Source organism: Sus scrofa, chromosome 6 (genome assembly GCF_000003025.6).
Source record: "Sus scrofa isolate TJ Tabasco breed Duroc chromosome 6, Sscrofa11.1, whole genome shotgun sequence".
Classification (NCBI taxonomy): Eukaryota; Metazoa; Chordata; class Mammalia; order Artiodactyla; family Suidae; genus Sus; species Sus scrofa.
In genome coordinates this window covers 159713490-159729017 of record NC_010448.4, presented here as the reverse complement: position 1 = coordinate 159729017, position 15528 = coordinate 159713490, and the positions used below count along the sequence as shown (strand labels likewise).

General features: G+C 36.4%; 1 protein-coding gene across 13 annotated transcripts in view; it reads right to left on the bottom strand.

Annotated features, from left to right (window-relative positions):
- ZCCHC11 (zinc finger CCHC-type containing 11) overlaps window positions 1-15528 on the bottom strand; it is a 138793-nt gene that overhangs the window by 65433 nt on the left and 57832 nt on the right. For all 13 annotated transcript variants that reach the window (XR_002345200.1, XM_021096637.1, XM_021096638.1 and 10 more), the window contains 5 exons: window positions 10099-10276; window positions 7686-7774; window positions 5478-5529; window positions 4412-4481; window positions 3224-3350 (listed from right to left, as the gene is read on the bottom strand). Coding sequence is in view for 12 of the 13 variants with exons in the window: in XM_021096637.1 (XP_020952296.1) it covers window positions 3224-3350; window positions 4412-4481; window positions 5478-5529; window positions 7686-7774; window positions 10099-10276 (516 nt within the window). In the remaining variant the exon portion in view is untranslated. The remainder of the gene's footprint in view (window positions 1-3223; window positions 3351-4411; window positions 4482-5477; window positions 5530-7685; window positions 7775-10098; window positions 10277-15528) is intronic.

The window sequence follows — 15528 nt, the reverse complement described above, 5'->3', positions numbered from 1 at the left end:
CACCAAGTTGTATACCTTAAATATATACAGTAAAAAACATGTTAATCACAAAAAGTGGCTCTGAGTCAGGAAACTTGACTATAACGGACTGCTAAGGCTAAGAGTTTAAGAGTTCTGCTGCCCAGAGTATTAATAGGCTTTACTAGAAAACTATTTATTAGTTGAATGCTAAGAATATAGCTACTTCAGAGTGGAGATAGCCAGAGAAAAATCAACAGCAATTTCATAATATCACTTAGAAGAATAGATTATATTCATACATACATCTAGAATTTTTTTTAGCCTTCAAATCATGGAAAATCTGTTTACTAAAATAATGTATAATGTGAACTAAAACTTCAAGATAAATAAATCTGTTAGAAAAAAAACTTTTTTTTTTCCTTTTTACAGCTGCACCTGTGCCATATGGAAGTTTCTGGGCCAGGGGTCGAATCAGTGCTGTGACTGTGGCCTACATCACAGCTTGTAGCAATGCCAGATCCTCAACCCACTGAGTGAGGCCATGGATCCAACCCACATCCTCACAGAGACAATGTCGGGTCCTTAACCCACTGGGCTACAATGGGAACTCTGTAACAAATCTTTGGAAGGAATTATTTGAGAGAAATCATTTCTAGGTTTTTTACAATAAACTCAGAAAATGAAAATCATGGGAAAAAGCTCTTTGCAACTAACACAGCTGTCAAAAATGAGACCCAAAAATGAGACCCCTTTTGTTCTGCTGGAAACAAAAGAAACCACTCTGCAACCAGCTGAGTAACATGTTCTTTAGTGTCCTTTCTTGATTGGTATGTTTAGAAACAATATAAATTTGAGCAATCTTTTCAAAGAGCCACTTCAGGAAACAAAGTTTATAGGCTCCCCCTTTTTTTTCCAAATGAAAATAACTTGAATACCACTTATAGTCATCTAACATAGTTTGCTTACTTAAGAAAAGAATGTCTGGGAGAAAACCAAGACTATTTATTACCGCTAAAAAATTAAGTAATAATGAAAAGCACCATCCAAGAAGCAGATATTTATTCCTCCATTCCTAGAGTTCATTCAGTTTCCTGAGTGATGCCTATGCCTTATCTACCAGTCTCATCCCATACTCTGAGCTACTTTTGTTACTAGGGTTGTCACACCATTCCTGTTCCTGTTGACTTATCAGTGTTTAAACAATATCACTTGCCAATTAAAAAAAAATATATATATATATACATATACATATGTAGCATTAGAATTCAAAGTATGTTCTTATTATCTCCTATTTATAATCTCTCCAGATGGAAAAAATTGAGCCTCAAACAGGTGAAGTACCTTGCTCAAAATGACATAAATATTTAGCATAAAAACTAGATTTGCCTTTGGAATGGATTAGCAATGAGATCCTGCAGTGTAGCACTGGGAACTATGTCTAGTCACTTATGATGGAGCATGATAATGTGCAAAAATAGAATGTGTGCATGTATGTGTAATTGGGTCACCATGCTATAGAGTAGGAAAAAAACTGCATTGGGGAAATAACTATTTAAAAAAATAATAAAACAAAATTTCCCTGCAAAAAATAAAAAAATAAACACCAAAAAAAAAAAAAAAAACCAAAACTAGATTTGGAATTGCTTTATTCCATTTCATGCACTAAATTTCTGTAGTATGCCAGGCATTATGCTAGGCACAGAATATAATGAGATAACTAAGAGATACACACCTTCCCTCAGACTGGTTCACCACTCCCAGTCACTTCCAAGGGTTAAAAATCTCCTTTCTGAAGAAACTGGGCCATGTACTCAACCAATATGCATTAAGTGCCTACTCTATACTGCCACAGTAAAGTAAGAAACATTGAGACCAGCAGTTTAATAAATAAAACAGACTAAAATCCTCGACCTTGCAGGGTTTAAAATTTCAGAAGGAAAAGAGATCATAGTAAATATATAAGTACAGCTGGTGGGGAGTAAGTGCTATGAACAAAATAAAGCAAGGTAAAGGCAGGGAAAGAGATGGAGGCAATGCTATTTTATGTGTGATTCAGGAAACTCTGATAAGCTGAAATTTGAGCAGAAACTTGAAAAAAAGCAAGAGTGAACTATTCTGGATAGGTGGGCTAAGAACATTCTAGACAAAGGGAACAGCAAACACTAAACCTTAGGTATGAAGACACACCCCAACTTTAGGCTTTCTGACTGTTCCCTACTTTTTTTTTTTTTTTGCTTTTTAGGGCCGCACTCATGGCATATGGAGGTTCCCAGGCTAGAGATCCAATTAGAGCTACAGCTGCCAGCCTATACCACGGCCACATCAACAGCAATGCAAGATCCCAGCGGCATCTGTGACCTACACCACAGTTGATCACAATGCTGGATCCTTAACCCACTGAGTGAGGCTAGGGATTGAACCCAAAACCTCATGGTTCCTAGTCGGATTCGTTTTTAGGGAACGGGAACTCGAGTTACTTTTCAAGCTGTTCCTTATTCAGCCACTTGGATCTCTCCCAACTATGGAGAGAACCCTTTAATCAAAAGTATTACTTTACCATTCGTCACTATCTCTGGGGTAACCTGGAGCATAGAGGGAACCACAGCTTTTAATAACATAAGTTAATTCTAATTTAGGAAACATATACTACTTCTTAGCTGGTGTTTATTCAGAAATTGCTGCAAATTATCGATAATTCAGAGGAAAGAGAATAATGTTTTAAGATGGAGATTGGGAAAAAATATGCTAACAAAAAAATCTTAACTAGCTAACCATAACATACAATCTTACAACTTTAATTTACAACAAAAGTGAAAACTTGAGTCTCAAATATCAAGATGTGAAAGAGAACATTTCTATACTACATAAAAAGAGTACAGAATAAATAAAAATTCTAAATTAGTAGAATAAATAAAAGTAGAATAAATAAAAATTCTAAATATACCAGTCATTCTACATGCCTATGAAACTTTATTTTCCTGTCCATTATCAGAACCCACCATACCACTTTCTGTCTAGCCCAGATAACTATTTTATTTCCACATATTATGATATATTTTACATGTTAGTCCAAGAAAAAGCCTGAGTTGGGAGTTCCCTAGTGGTCTAGTGGTTAGGACCCAGTGCTTGCACTGTTGTAGCCAGATTCAATCCCTGGTCCAGGAACTGAGATCTCACATCAAGCAGCTGCACACTGCAGCCAAAATAAATAAATAAATAAGAGTTATATTTTAGGTACTTTTTTTTCTTCTGCTTTACTTACCTTAGCCCAATAGCGAAAGGCTAACACCAAGGGAATAAAGACAGGTTCCATTTTGCCAAGAGCAGCAAGTAAATCAGTAGTGAGGCATGCCATATCATTTCCTGCACTCACTCTACAGAGTAAACCACTGTGAATAAAAAAAAAATAAATTTCACTGTATTAATACCTTAAAACCAGAATACTTCAAATCCTATGGCTACTCCTCTCCACTTACCACAGTTACTATCGAAGAGATCATAATAAACAAATGCTTGGAGTTCCCTGATGGCACGTGGAAGTTTCCAGACCAGGAATTAAACTCAAGCCACTGCTGTGACAACACCAAATCCTTGACCACTAAGGCCACCCGGGAACTCCTCAATTTTCTAAGAAAAGAAGTAAGCTGAACTAGACCTCCACAGGCCTTCTAGCTTTGAATAAGAAAATACATTAATCTTAAAATGTAAGAAACAATGGTTAACAATCAAGAAAATAATACTTCATTGTTTCTGTATTATTTCCAACTCTCCCACATTGGTCTCAAAAAGGATTATTTTTGTGTCCTTTGTCAAAGGCATTTTGCTCTCTCAGTCTTATAAATATCTGAACAGAAAGCCAAGATTAGTCTTCAATGACTCCTTCAATTTCAGTGAATTAAAAACTAGATTCTAAGAGATAGTGAGTTCCTTGAGAAGAGAGAGTATTATTTATATTTGAAATAATCAAAGCAGTACCTAACATACAGTTAATGCTCAATACAATTCAATTGGTTGGGTGAATAAACTTGAAAAACAAAAAGTTTTTTTGGGGGGGGAGGGGTTGCTTTTTTAGGGCCGCACCTGCGGCATATGGAAGTTCCTAGGCTAGTGGTCCAAACAGAGCTACAGCTGCTGGCCTATGCCACAGCCACAGCAACGTAGCATCCAAGCCATGCCTGCAACCTACACCACAGCTCACGGCAACGTAAGCTCCCCGACCCACTGAGCAAGGCCAGGGATCGAACCTGCATCCTCATGGATACCAGTCGGATTTGCTTCTGCTGTGCCACAATGGGAACTCCAGGCTTGCTGTTCTTAATAAATATAAATTAGCTTAGACATGTTAACCCAAGGAGAAATCTAAAATGAAAATTTTCTCCCTTAGAGATATTCACTGCATATTTAGTTATTATTTTAAAAAATACTTTATTTTCTCTTCATTATTACCAACCTTTTCCGATCTCTGCACACCACAACAGGAACTTTAGCATGAAAATCAGATTCCACATCCAAATATAATACTAATAAGGGGGAAAAAAAACAAGTAAGTGAACGTCAGCATCTCTTAAATGTTTATTCTGTGGTAAACATTAAGTAATAGTTTCCTGCTCAAAATCACTCTCATTGCATCTGTGGGATAATCCACTCTTCTCATTATGAGCATCAATCCAACAGAATCTCTTACCTCTCTTGGTGCCATTTGCTGTATTATCACAAACCACAGGCAGAGTCCCAAATAATGTCCAAACATTATAATCACCTTAAGAAGAAAGGTTTTAACATCCCTAAAAGTCTGAATATTTCCAAGTAAGTACAGAATCTAGTCAAAGTTGTTAAGCCTTCATAGTTAGCTAACAGAGAACACCACTTACTTCTGAGGGCTACTTGCACAGGAGTCATGGAATGAGAACCTACAAAGCTTTAACAATTTAGTTCCTTTAAATTATCCATGGCAGTAAAAGGCTAACTCTGCTGGTCCCATTTCCGGTTACTATACAAAGAAAGAATCAGCCCAATCAAAGATCCTAAGGAAGGACTAACAGGTGAAGCACGTTTCCACTACGAAGTCTTTCTCTACATCTCCAAGGTAGACCCCATGCCATAAAATATCTCAACAAAATGGATATTATTTCATTTGAAGTTGAAAGAAAATCTCTTAGTATTACTTGTTGAAATTAATCACTTATTCAAAGAACATGTGCTGAAGCCCTGTATTTCAGGAATTGCATTATGCATGGTGGATATGACAATGAATAGATGCATTCTAAAATTACCCAAAAGATGGCTGATTTTGATACATCAATTTGAAATAAGACACTTTTGATATGACATGTAAATGTTGTAGTATACCTACTAAACACATATGTGTATGTATATATCCATTTGTAATACAATGACTCAAATATGCTAGCAGTTTTAGTTTAAGTTGGTTAGCCATATGGAAGCAACACAGAGCAAATATTCTTGAAGAATTTTCTTTAGAAAAACAACTTTTCAAAAAAAAAAAAAAAACTCACCGCTTTTTTTTAAAATCCCAAGCACTTGTATCAGAAGATCTGGATGATTCATCTAAAAAAGTTTAAAATTAGATCAGTATACCAACTTCAAAGTTAAAACTGCAGAACTTTAGAGATAATTCAATTTCATTAGACATGAATAAAATCATGCTCTGTACTTTTTTTTTCTTTTTACACCTGTTCCTGCAGCATATGGAAGTTTCCAGGCTAGGGGTGGAATTGGAGCTGTAGCCGCCAGCCTACAGCCAGCAACACCAGATCCAAACCACAACTTTGACCTATGCCGCAGCTCATGACAATGCCAGATCCTTAACCCACTGAGCTAGGCCAGGGATCGAACTGGTGTCCTCATGGATACTAGTCAGGTTCTTAACCCACAGAGCCACAGTGGGAACTCCAATGCTCTGTATTTTAAAATAATGAAAACAGGAGTTCCCATCATGGCACAGTGGTTAACGAATCCGACTAGGAACCATGAGGTTGCGGGTTCGGTCCCTGCCCTTGCTCAGTGGGTTAACGATCCGGCACTGCCGTGAGCTGTGGTGTAGGCTGCAGACGCGGCTCAGATCCCATGTTGCTGTGGCTCTGGTGTAGGCCGGCAGCTACAGCTCCTATTGGACCCCTAGCCTGGGAACCTCCACATGCCGCAGGAGCGGCCAAGAAATGGCAAAAAATAAAAAAAAAATAAATTAAAAAAAATAAAATAATGAAAACAGAATAATGTTTTATGTTAAGAAATTTTATTCATGGAAGTAGATTCTAATAAATCATGCAGTGCTATTACTCCAGCAATGCTCCTAGAATTAATGAGTTCTTAGAGTGAGAAAAGATTCTGCAATTTCACAGCTAAACAAATCGAAAGGAAATTAGTTTACCAACTTATTTCTAAAGAGAAGATGTTGAGGTAAGAAATTTAAGGGATACTGACAACTGGCAGCACGGCAAAAAGGCATAAATTAAAATATTACTTAAAATAATACGCATGTCAAATATTTAGTTTAAATGTGTATTTTGCTACTATTTAAAAAGTATTTAATATTCATACATTACGTATAAGTTAAGGATTGTATCAGACTAGAAACTAAAACATCAAATTTTCACCCACATCGAACACCTATGAGCATAAACTAGTTATTCAAAAAATTAAAAACAGGAGTTCCTGCTGTGTTGCAATAGGATTGGTGGCATCTCCACAGCACCAGGACTTGGGTTTGATCCCTGGCCCTGCAGAGTGGGTTAAAGGATCTGCACTACCACAACTGTGGCGTAGGTCACAAGAGCAGCTCAGAGCTGATCCCTGGCCCAGGAGCTCCATATGCTGTGGGGCAGCCAAAAAAGAATCTAAAAACACATAAAATGTCAAAAGATTATTTTATTTATTTATTTTTATTTATTTTGCTTTTTAGACTGCTCCCTCAGCATATGGAAGTTCCAAAGCTAGGGGTCGAACCTGAGCTACAGCTGCCAGCCTACACACGCCACAGCCACAGCAATGCGGGATCCAAGTGTCTGTGAACTACACCACACCTCACGGCAATGCCAGATCCTTAACCCACTGAAAAGAGGTCAGGGATGGAACCTGCATGCTCATGGATTCGTTTCCACTGTGCCACTATGGGAACTCCCTAAACAGATTATTTTAAATGTCAGATATGTCAGTAAACAAGCAATGCTAGCAATGCTAAACAATACTGGTATTTTACTAATCGTCCCAGCAACTACTTACTGAAATTACCCATAATGTACTATGCATTATACAAAAAATTTGATACATATCATCTTATTTAATATAAAAGTTATTATTACCCCTATTTTGGAAATTGGGAGCTGAGGTTCAAAAAGGTCAGGTAACTTGCTCGTTGCAGCCAAGATTTGAACAGAGATGTATAATTTCAAAATTCTTTCCTCTTTCTATACTGCTTACCATAAACAATAACTGTTCAACAAGCTCAAATATAAGAATTTTCCCTTTCTTTTTTTTATGACTGACTTCTTTTCCTTTTTTTCTGTCCCTTATTCCTTTAATTCCACCAATGTCTGACACCGAGAAAGTATTCTCCATAAGCAATGTTTAATCATGATGGCTAACATTCTACAAGTCAGAGTTTTATAGTCCCCCTCATCTTCTTTAAAAAAATAATCAATTAAAAGAAAACACCAAGCACTGGTTAAGAACTACACAAGAAAGGTTCTTTTCTAATTACTTACCTTGGGAGGAAATTTTATATCTATATTAACATCACTACTCTTCAGAGCAAACTTGGTGAGAGATGAGCCATACAACCTAAGTGAACATTCTGAAAATAAAGGAAAAATATCAAAGCATGAAACAGCATGCAAATAATGAGAATTTCAAAAAAATAGCAGAAGGAAAATTTCACACAATTCTATGTTTTCCAATTCTGGTACAACAATGATGGAAGAATAACCACCTTCCTAACTAACTTGCAAAATAAAAAAAAAAAAAAAAAAACCCTTAGTTACAGGGTTCAGGACCAGAGAAGACAGAAAGAAACAACTCACATAAGCTCTGTGTCTAAACAAAATTTTAGTAATAATTCATTTTAAAATGACTAGAAGTATGTTTCACGTTTAATACGTAACAGTAAAGAATTACTAATCTATTTATAGCTATTTTTACTCACAAACTACATTTTTTTAGATATTTATATTTATATAAAAAATAGCACCAAATTTTTGTCTTTTAAAAAAGCATATGGAAGTTCCCAGGCTAGGGGTTGAATTGGACCTGCAGCTGATAGCCTACACCACAGCCACAGCAATGCCAGATCCAAGCCAATTCTGTGGCCAACACTGCAGCTTGCGGCAATACCGGATCCTTAATCTACTGGGCGAGGCCAGAGTTCAAACCTGCATTCTCATGGATACTGGTCGGGTTCTTGACCTGCTGAGCCACAACAGAACTCCCAAAAATAGCACTTTAAATAAGGAAAGGATCACAGACACTCAGCCAAAGCTCTTAAAGACACAAAGTGAAGCCAAGTCAACTGATATTGCAAACCTAAAATCAAAAAATCTCTTAGATTTCAAGGCTACCAGCATCTTTCGTAAATTACCAATTACGTTATTTTTAAAAATCCTAAGGCAGGAGTTCCTGTTGTGGCTCAGCAGTAACGAATCCAAAGTATCCATGAGGATGCAGGTTTGATCCCCGGCCTCACTCAGTGGGTTAAGGATCCAGAGTTGCCGTGAGCTGTAGTGTAGGTTGCAGACATGGTTCGGATCCCACATGGCTGTGGCTGTGGTGTAGGCTGGCAGCAACAGTTTTGATTTAGCCCCTCGCCTGGGAACTTCCATGTGCTGTGAGTGCGGCCCTAAAAAGCAAAAAAAAAAAAAAATCCTAAGACAAAATTTTACAGCATCTCACCAGAGAGCAAGTTGAAAAATAACATGATTGGGACTGATAAGGTAGGTTTAGTATGTTTCAAAGTTTAAGTTTATAAACTCAGCTGTATATGTAAAAGTCTACTTTTCAAGTTCAGAAAATGTCTGAAAGTCATCCAAGTCATTAAAATTATAAATATCTCATTTCTATCCTTATAATAATAGTGAATTATTCCCATATATAATTTAAATTAGTATCAATATAGATAGAAAACTACATTACAGAAAAGGGAGAAATAAAAAATTTTCAATTTCAGGAGTTCCCTTTGTGGCTCAGCGGTTAACGAACCCAACTAGGATCCATGAGGATGAAGTTTGATCCCTGGCCTCACTCAGCTGGTTAAGGATCCAGCATTGCCGTGAGCTGTGGTGGGGGTCACAGACGTGGTTTGGATCCCAGATTGCTGTGGCTGTGACGTGGGCCAGCAGCTGTAGCTCCAATTCAGCTCGTAGCCTGGGAACTTCCATATGCCACTGGTGCAGCCTTAAAAAAAAAAAAAAAAAAAAAAGGCAAAAAAATTTTTTTTTCAATTTCAACTTTTTATTCTTTCTTATAAATCTCACATCTTTATACAAAATTATAATTTATCAACTGTCCAAAATCCATCTGGTCATAAGAAACAAGTCTTATTTAATACAAATTTATTCAAATTCAGTATTAATGCAAAAAAAGATGAGGGCCAAGCAAATAATCTACACATAAGTGTCTATAATAAACCTGGCCCAACTCCCCCTTGCACCCAAAACAAGCTTTCTGTAAAGAAAGAGCAAGAGTCAAAAAATAAATAAATAAAAGTGCAAATTTTACCTCTAACATCCTTAAATTAATTTTCCCCACTATCAAGCAATAGGAATTTTATTCAGTGACTGGTTCAAATGTATATACTGAAAATAATATGATCAAAATGTCTATTCAGAAGTAAACTATAATGAAAAATTAAAACTTAACAACCAACTACTAAGCAACTAACCTTGCATTAGGCATTTTTAAAATCTTTTTTTTATTATTACAAAAATTAAGCTGTACAATAATTCATTTTCCTTTTCTGAAATATTTCCCCCAAAAGTTTTAAAATAATTAAATTCATCTACTTTTAAGATGGAGGAAAAAAGAGAAAAGAAAACATTAAGAAATCTACCCTCAGCTGAAGAGGAAGCAAGAGGAAAAGTTTTTAAAAGTGTGGCTTTTAAAATTAAGTATAAAATGAAGTTGTACCTGGTAAAAATGCTGTTACGACCTTTGACATTTCCTCCACAATTTCCTGACGGACTCTGAGGTCATCATCTGTTATTCCTTGTTCTTTTGCTAATTCAATAACTGCAACACTTAAAGCAGCCAAGTGGGCAGGTGAAGGAGGTGGCAGAGAACGAAGCTCACTTTCTTCTTGTTTTTCCTATTAGTGTTATGTTTGACAAGAACAACAACAATAAAAATTTGACAACAATTATTTTAATGTCTCATATTTAAGAGAAAAAGACAGAAAAATATTAACAAATATTCAGACTTTAGACACTGAGGATTGGGAAATGAAGAGACAGATCCCTGCTTTTGGGAAGCAGGATTAGAAGAATAAGAGGTGCTATAGGGAGGGTGCTATTAAATATTAAAAAAAATAAATAAAACTTGGCTGTATTTTACTCTGTATAAATTCTGAAATACTGCATCGAAGCCAAGATTCCATAAGTACAACATTTAGCTGTGGTCTAAATGCTACTGTATTTTGTTACAGCCAAGATACTGTCTTAGATGTGGCAGAGGTCTTGAATGTCTCTGACTGGCATGTACAGTATCAGATTAAATGGTAATAGAAAAACACCCTAAACATTATCATCATGTTTCCCTGAGGACTATTTTCCTTTAGTCTAAAATACAACCCTTAGAATTTTCCTTTGTCTTTTGGAGGTTAACATTGATTTCATTTGTCCATCAATATATTCTGTGTTCACTATTTTTAGACAATTTCACTAGGTATAAAAATACAGGTTGACAGGAGGTCTTCCTCCCTTGGAATTAAGTTATTCAACTATCTTCTGGCTTTTGATGCTGCTATCGATAAGTCAGCCACATTCCCAACTTTTGCACCTTTATGAATGATCTTACCTTTTCTTTTTGAATACTTTTTAACAAACTTACTGAAATATATTTTATACAAAATGCATTCATTTTAAAACTTTAAATGCTCATGTTCCTTTGTAATCACTCCCTCCCTCTTCCACACCCATACTCAGACAACCACCAACTGGCTTTCTATGACTACAGATTAAGCTGAATTTTTCTCTAGAGTTTTATATACATGTAATCGCAGTATGTACTTATTTTTGCCTGGCTTCTTTCACTCAGAATAATTAAGATTCATCTATGTTGTTCTGTAATCAACAGTTCACTCCTTTTTACATCAAACAGTGTAAACAAGGTATGGATATACCACAATTTGTGTATCTGTTCATGCACTGATACATAAAAACTGCCAAAATGTTTTCAAAAGTGAATGTATTACCATATGATCCAGTAATTCCACTTCTGGGTATTTATCCAAAGGAAATGAGAACACTAATAGGAAAAGAAATCTGCACCTCCATGTTCACTGCAGCCTTATTTACAATAGCCAAGACATGGAAACAACCTATGTGTGATGGAGGACAGAATAAAGAAAATGTGGTCTATGTATACAATTGAATATTATTCAGTCATTAAAAAAAAAAAGAAAATCTTGCCATGTACAACAACACAGATGGACCTTCTGGGCATACTACTAAATAAAATAAGTCAGAGAAAGACAAATATTGTTATGATCTCGTTATGATCTCATTCATATGTGGAATCTGAAACAACAACAACAAAAACTGAACTCATACAGAGAACAGATTGGTGGCACAGAGGCAGGGTGGGTGCTTAAGGGTGAGCAAAATGGGTAAAAGTAGTCAAAAGGTACAAACTTTCAGTAATAAATTAGTTCTGGAGATATAATATTCTTCTTGGTGACTGTAGTTAATAAGACAGTAATGTATATTTGAAAGTTGCTAAGAGTAAATCTTAAAAGTTCTTGTCTCAAGAAAAAAATGTTATGTATGGTGGTAAATATTAACTAGATTTATTGTGGTGATAATTTCACAAAATATACAAATACTGAATCATTATATTGTATACCTGAAACAAATGTTATATATGTCAACTGTCTCTCAATTAAAAATACAATTTTTTTGGCCTTGCCCACAACTCATATAAGTTCCCGGGTCAGGGGCCAATCCCATCCCACAACAGCGATCCAAGTCATACCACTGACAACACTGGATCTGTAAACTGCTGAACACTAGGGAACTCCTAAAAAATAAACTTAAAAAAAAAGTTGATATACTTTGGTACATGTCCACCAGTACTGTTTCAGACTTGCAGTTCATTCACATCCTTGACAACACTTGGCATAGTCAATCTTTCTAATTTTAGCTGTTCTAAAAAGTGTTGCGATTTTCCTAATGACAAATAACACTGAGCATTTTTTCATGTGTTTGACATCTGTGCATCTTCTTTAATAAAATACTGGCTCAAATCTTTTGCCCATATTTTTATTTGATTGTTTACAGTATTCCACTGTTATTCTTAGGGGATAAGTTTCAAGGCCTCCAACGGAGACCTGAAACCACAGATAGCACCAAACCCTGTAAAAACTATTTTTATACTACACATACATACCTATGATTAAGTTTTATTTATAAATTAAGCGCTGTAAAAGACTACTCTAATGGCCTGCATCAATACTCTGCACTTTGGGGCCATTATTAAGTGAAATAAGGATTAGTCAGACAAGCACTGTGACACCACCAACAGCCAGTCTGATAGCCAAGATGTCTATTAAGTGACTAACAGGCAGATAGCATATACAACATGGATCTGCTAGACAAAGGGATGCTTCACATCCCAGTGGGGAATGAAGCTGAATGACATGAAATTTTACCATACTACTCAGAATAGCATGCAATTTAAAACTGTAAGTTGTTTACTTGTATTTTCCATTTACTATTTCAGACATGGCTGACCAAGGTTACCAGAAACCATGGAAAGCAAGTAAGAATAAGGGGGAGTTACTGTACTTACTACTGAGTTTTGAAAGTTTATATCTTCTATAAACAAATCATTTACCAGATATATGATTTGCAAATAAATTCTCCCAATATGCAATTAATATTGTCATTCTTTAAACAATATCTTTCAAAGAGCAAAGGTTCATAATTTTTAGAATCTGTTTTTCAATTTGGGATTTTGGTCAGGATTGTGTTCAGTCTATAGATCAGTTTGCAAAGACATTTAACAGTATTAATTCTTACAACACATAGATGAAGTTTATTTCTCCATTTCTTTCTCTCAGGAATGTTTTGTACTTTCTGTACAAATTTTGCATATTTTTAATGCTAATGTAAGTAACAGGGTTTTTTGGGTTTTCTTTGTCTTTTTAGAGCCACACTTGCAGCATGTGGAGGTTCCCTAGCTGGGGGTCTAATCGGAGCTACAGCTGCTGGCCTACATCACAGCCACAGCAACGCAGGATGCAAGCTGTGTCTGCGACCTACACCACAGCTTGTGGCAATGCCAGATCCTTAACCCACTGAGCGAGGCCAGGGATCAAACCTGCAACCTCATGGTTCCTAGCTGGACCGGTTTCCACTGTGCCACGACAGGAACTCCATAAATAGCAGTTTTTTTAATTTTCAATTTTGTACTATTTATTACTAGTAAATAAAAACTAGTTGATTTTTGCATATTGAGCTTGTATTCTGCAACCTTGCTAAACTCACTCATTAATTCTAATAACTCTTTTCTAGATTTCACAGATTATTATGCATAAACAGTTAAACTGCCTGCAAATTTAGTTTTACTTTTCTAATTGGGATAGCTTTCTTTTTCTTGCACTGGATAGAGTCTCCAGAATTACACTGAATGGAAGTGGTAAGAACTGACATACCTTTTTTTAAATGCTTTATTGTGATAAAATATACATAACATAAAATTTACTATCTTACCATTTTTACAAATGTACAATCATCATCATTCATCAGCAGAATTCATTTCATCTTGTAAAACTGTAACTCTATACTTATTAAGAATAACTCCCCATTCTTCTACCACCCCAAGCCCTGGCAACCACCACTCTACTTTCTGTCTCTATGATTCTGACTACTCTAAGTACCTCATATAAGTTAGGTGTAAGAGTACCCATCATGGCTCAGGGGAAATGAATCTGACTAGCATCCATGAGGACGCAGGTTTGATCCCTGGCCTGATTCAGTGGATTAAGGACACAGTGTTGCTGTGAGCTGTGGTATGGGTTGCAGATGTGGCTCGGATCCCACGTTGCTGTGGCTGTGGCGTAGGCCGACAGCTACAGCTCCAATTCGACCCCTAGCCTGGGAATCCCCATATGCTGTAGGTGTGGCCCTAAAAAAGACCAAAAAAATTTAAAAGTTGGGTATAAATACAGTATTTGTCGTTTTGTGACTGGCTTTTTTAAATTAAAAAAAAAATTTTTTTTAAGTTCCAAGGCTAGGGGTCGAAACAGAGCTGTAACTGCCAGCCACAGCCATGCCAAATCCAAGCCATGTTCTGTGACCTACACCACAGCTCATGGCAATGTTGGATCCTTAACCCACTGATCGAGACCAGGGATCGAACCAGAGTCCTCATGGATACTAGTCAGCTTTGTTACCACTGAGCCACAATGGGAACTCTGTGACTAGCTTTTTTTTTAGTTAGCATTAATTTACTTAAGATTCTTTCATGTTGGAGTTCCCGTCGTGGCGCAGGGGTTAACGAATCCGACTAGGAACCATGAGGTTGCGGGTTCCGTCCCCGCCCTTGCTCAGTGGGTCAAGGATCCGGCGTTGCTGTGAGCTGTGGTGTAGGTTGCAGACGCGGATCGGATCCCGCATTGCTGCGTGCGGCTCTGGTGTAGGCCGGCGGCTACAGCTCCGATTCGACCCCTAGCCTGGGAACCTCTATATGCCACAGGATCGGCCCAAAGAAATAGCAAAAAGACAAAAAAAAAAAAAAAAAAAAAAAAAAGATTCTTCCATGTTGTAATATACTGAATTGTCTTCCTTTTTAAGGCTCTATAATATTCCATGGTGTGTGCCATTTTGCTCATCTATTCATCTGTCAATGAACAAAACATTTACTCCCAAGATTTAGCTATTGCAAATGATGCTACTATAAACATGACTTTACAAATATTAGACCCTGCTTTTCTTTTGAGCATATACTCAAAAGAGTAACTGCTAGCTCATACGGTAATTTCACTTTTAATTTTTTAAGGAACTGCAACACAGTTTCCCACAACAGCTATACCGTTTTCATACCTATCTTTTTTCCTAATCTTAGGGAGACAACATTCAGTGTTCCACCATTAACTATAATGATAGCTATAAATTCATCATAGATTTTTTTTTTATCATGTTGAGAACGTTCCCTTTCATTCCTAGTCTGCTGAGATTTTTTTTATAAGGATGTTTTAAAATGCTTTTTCACCATCTACTAAGATGATCATATAGTATTCTTTTTCAGTTTTGTTAATATGATGAATTACACTGACTGGTTTTCTAATGTTAAACTCTTGGAATAAAGTCCTATCTGATCATGATGCATTTTCTCCTTAAA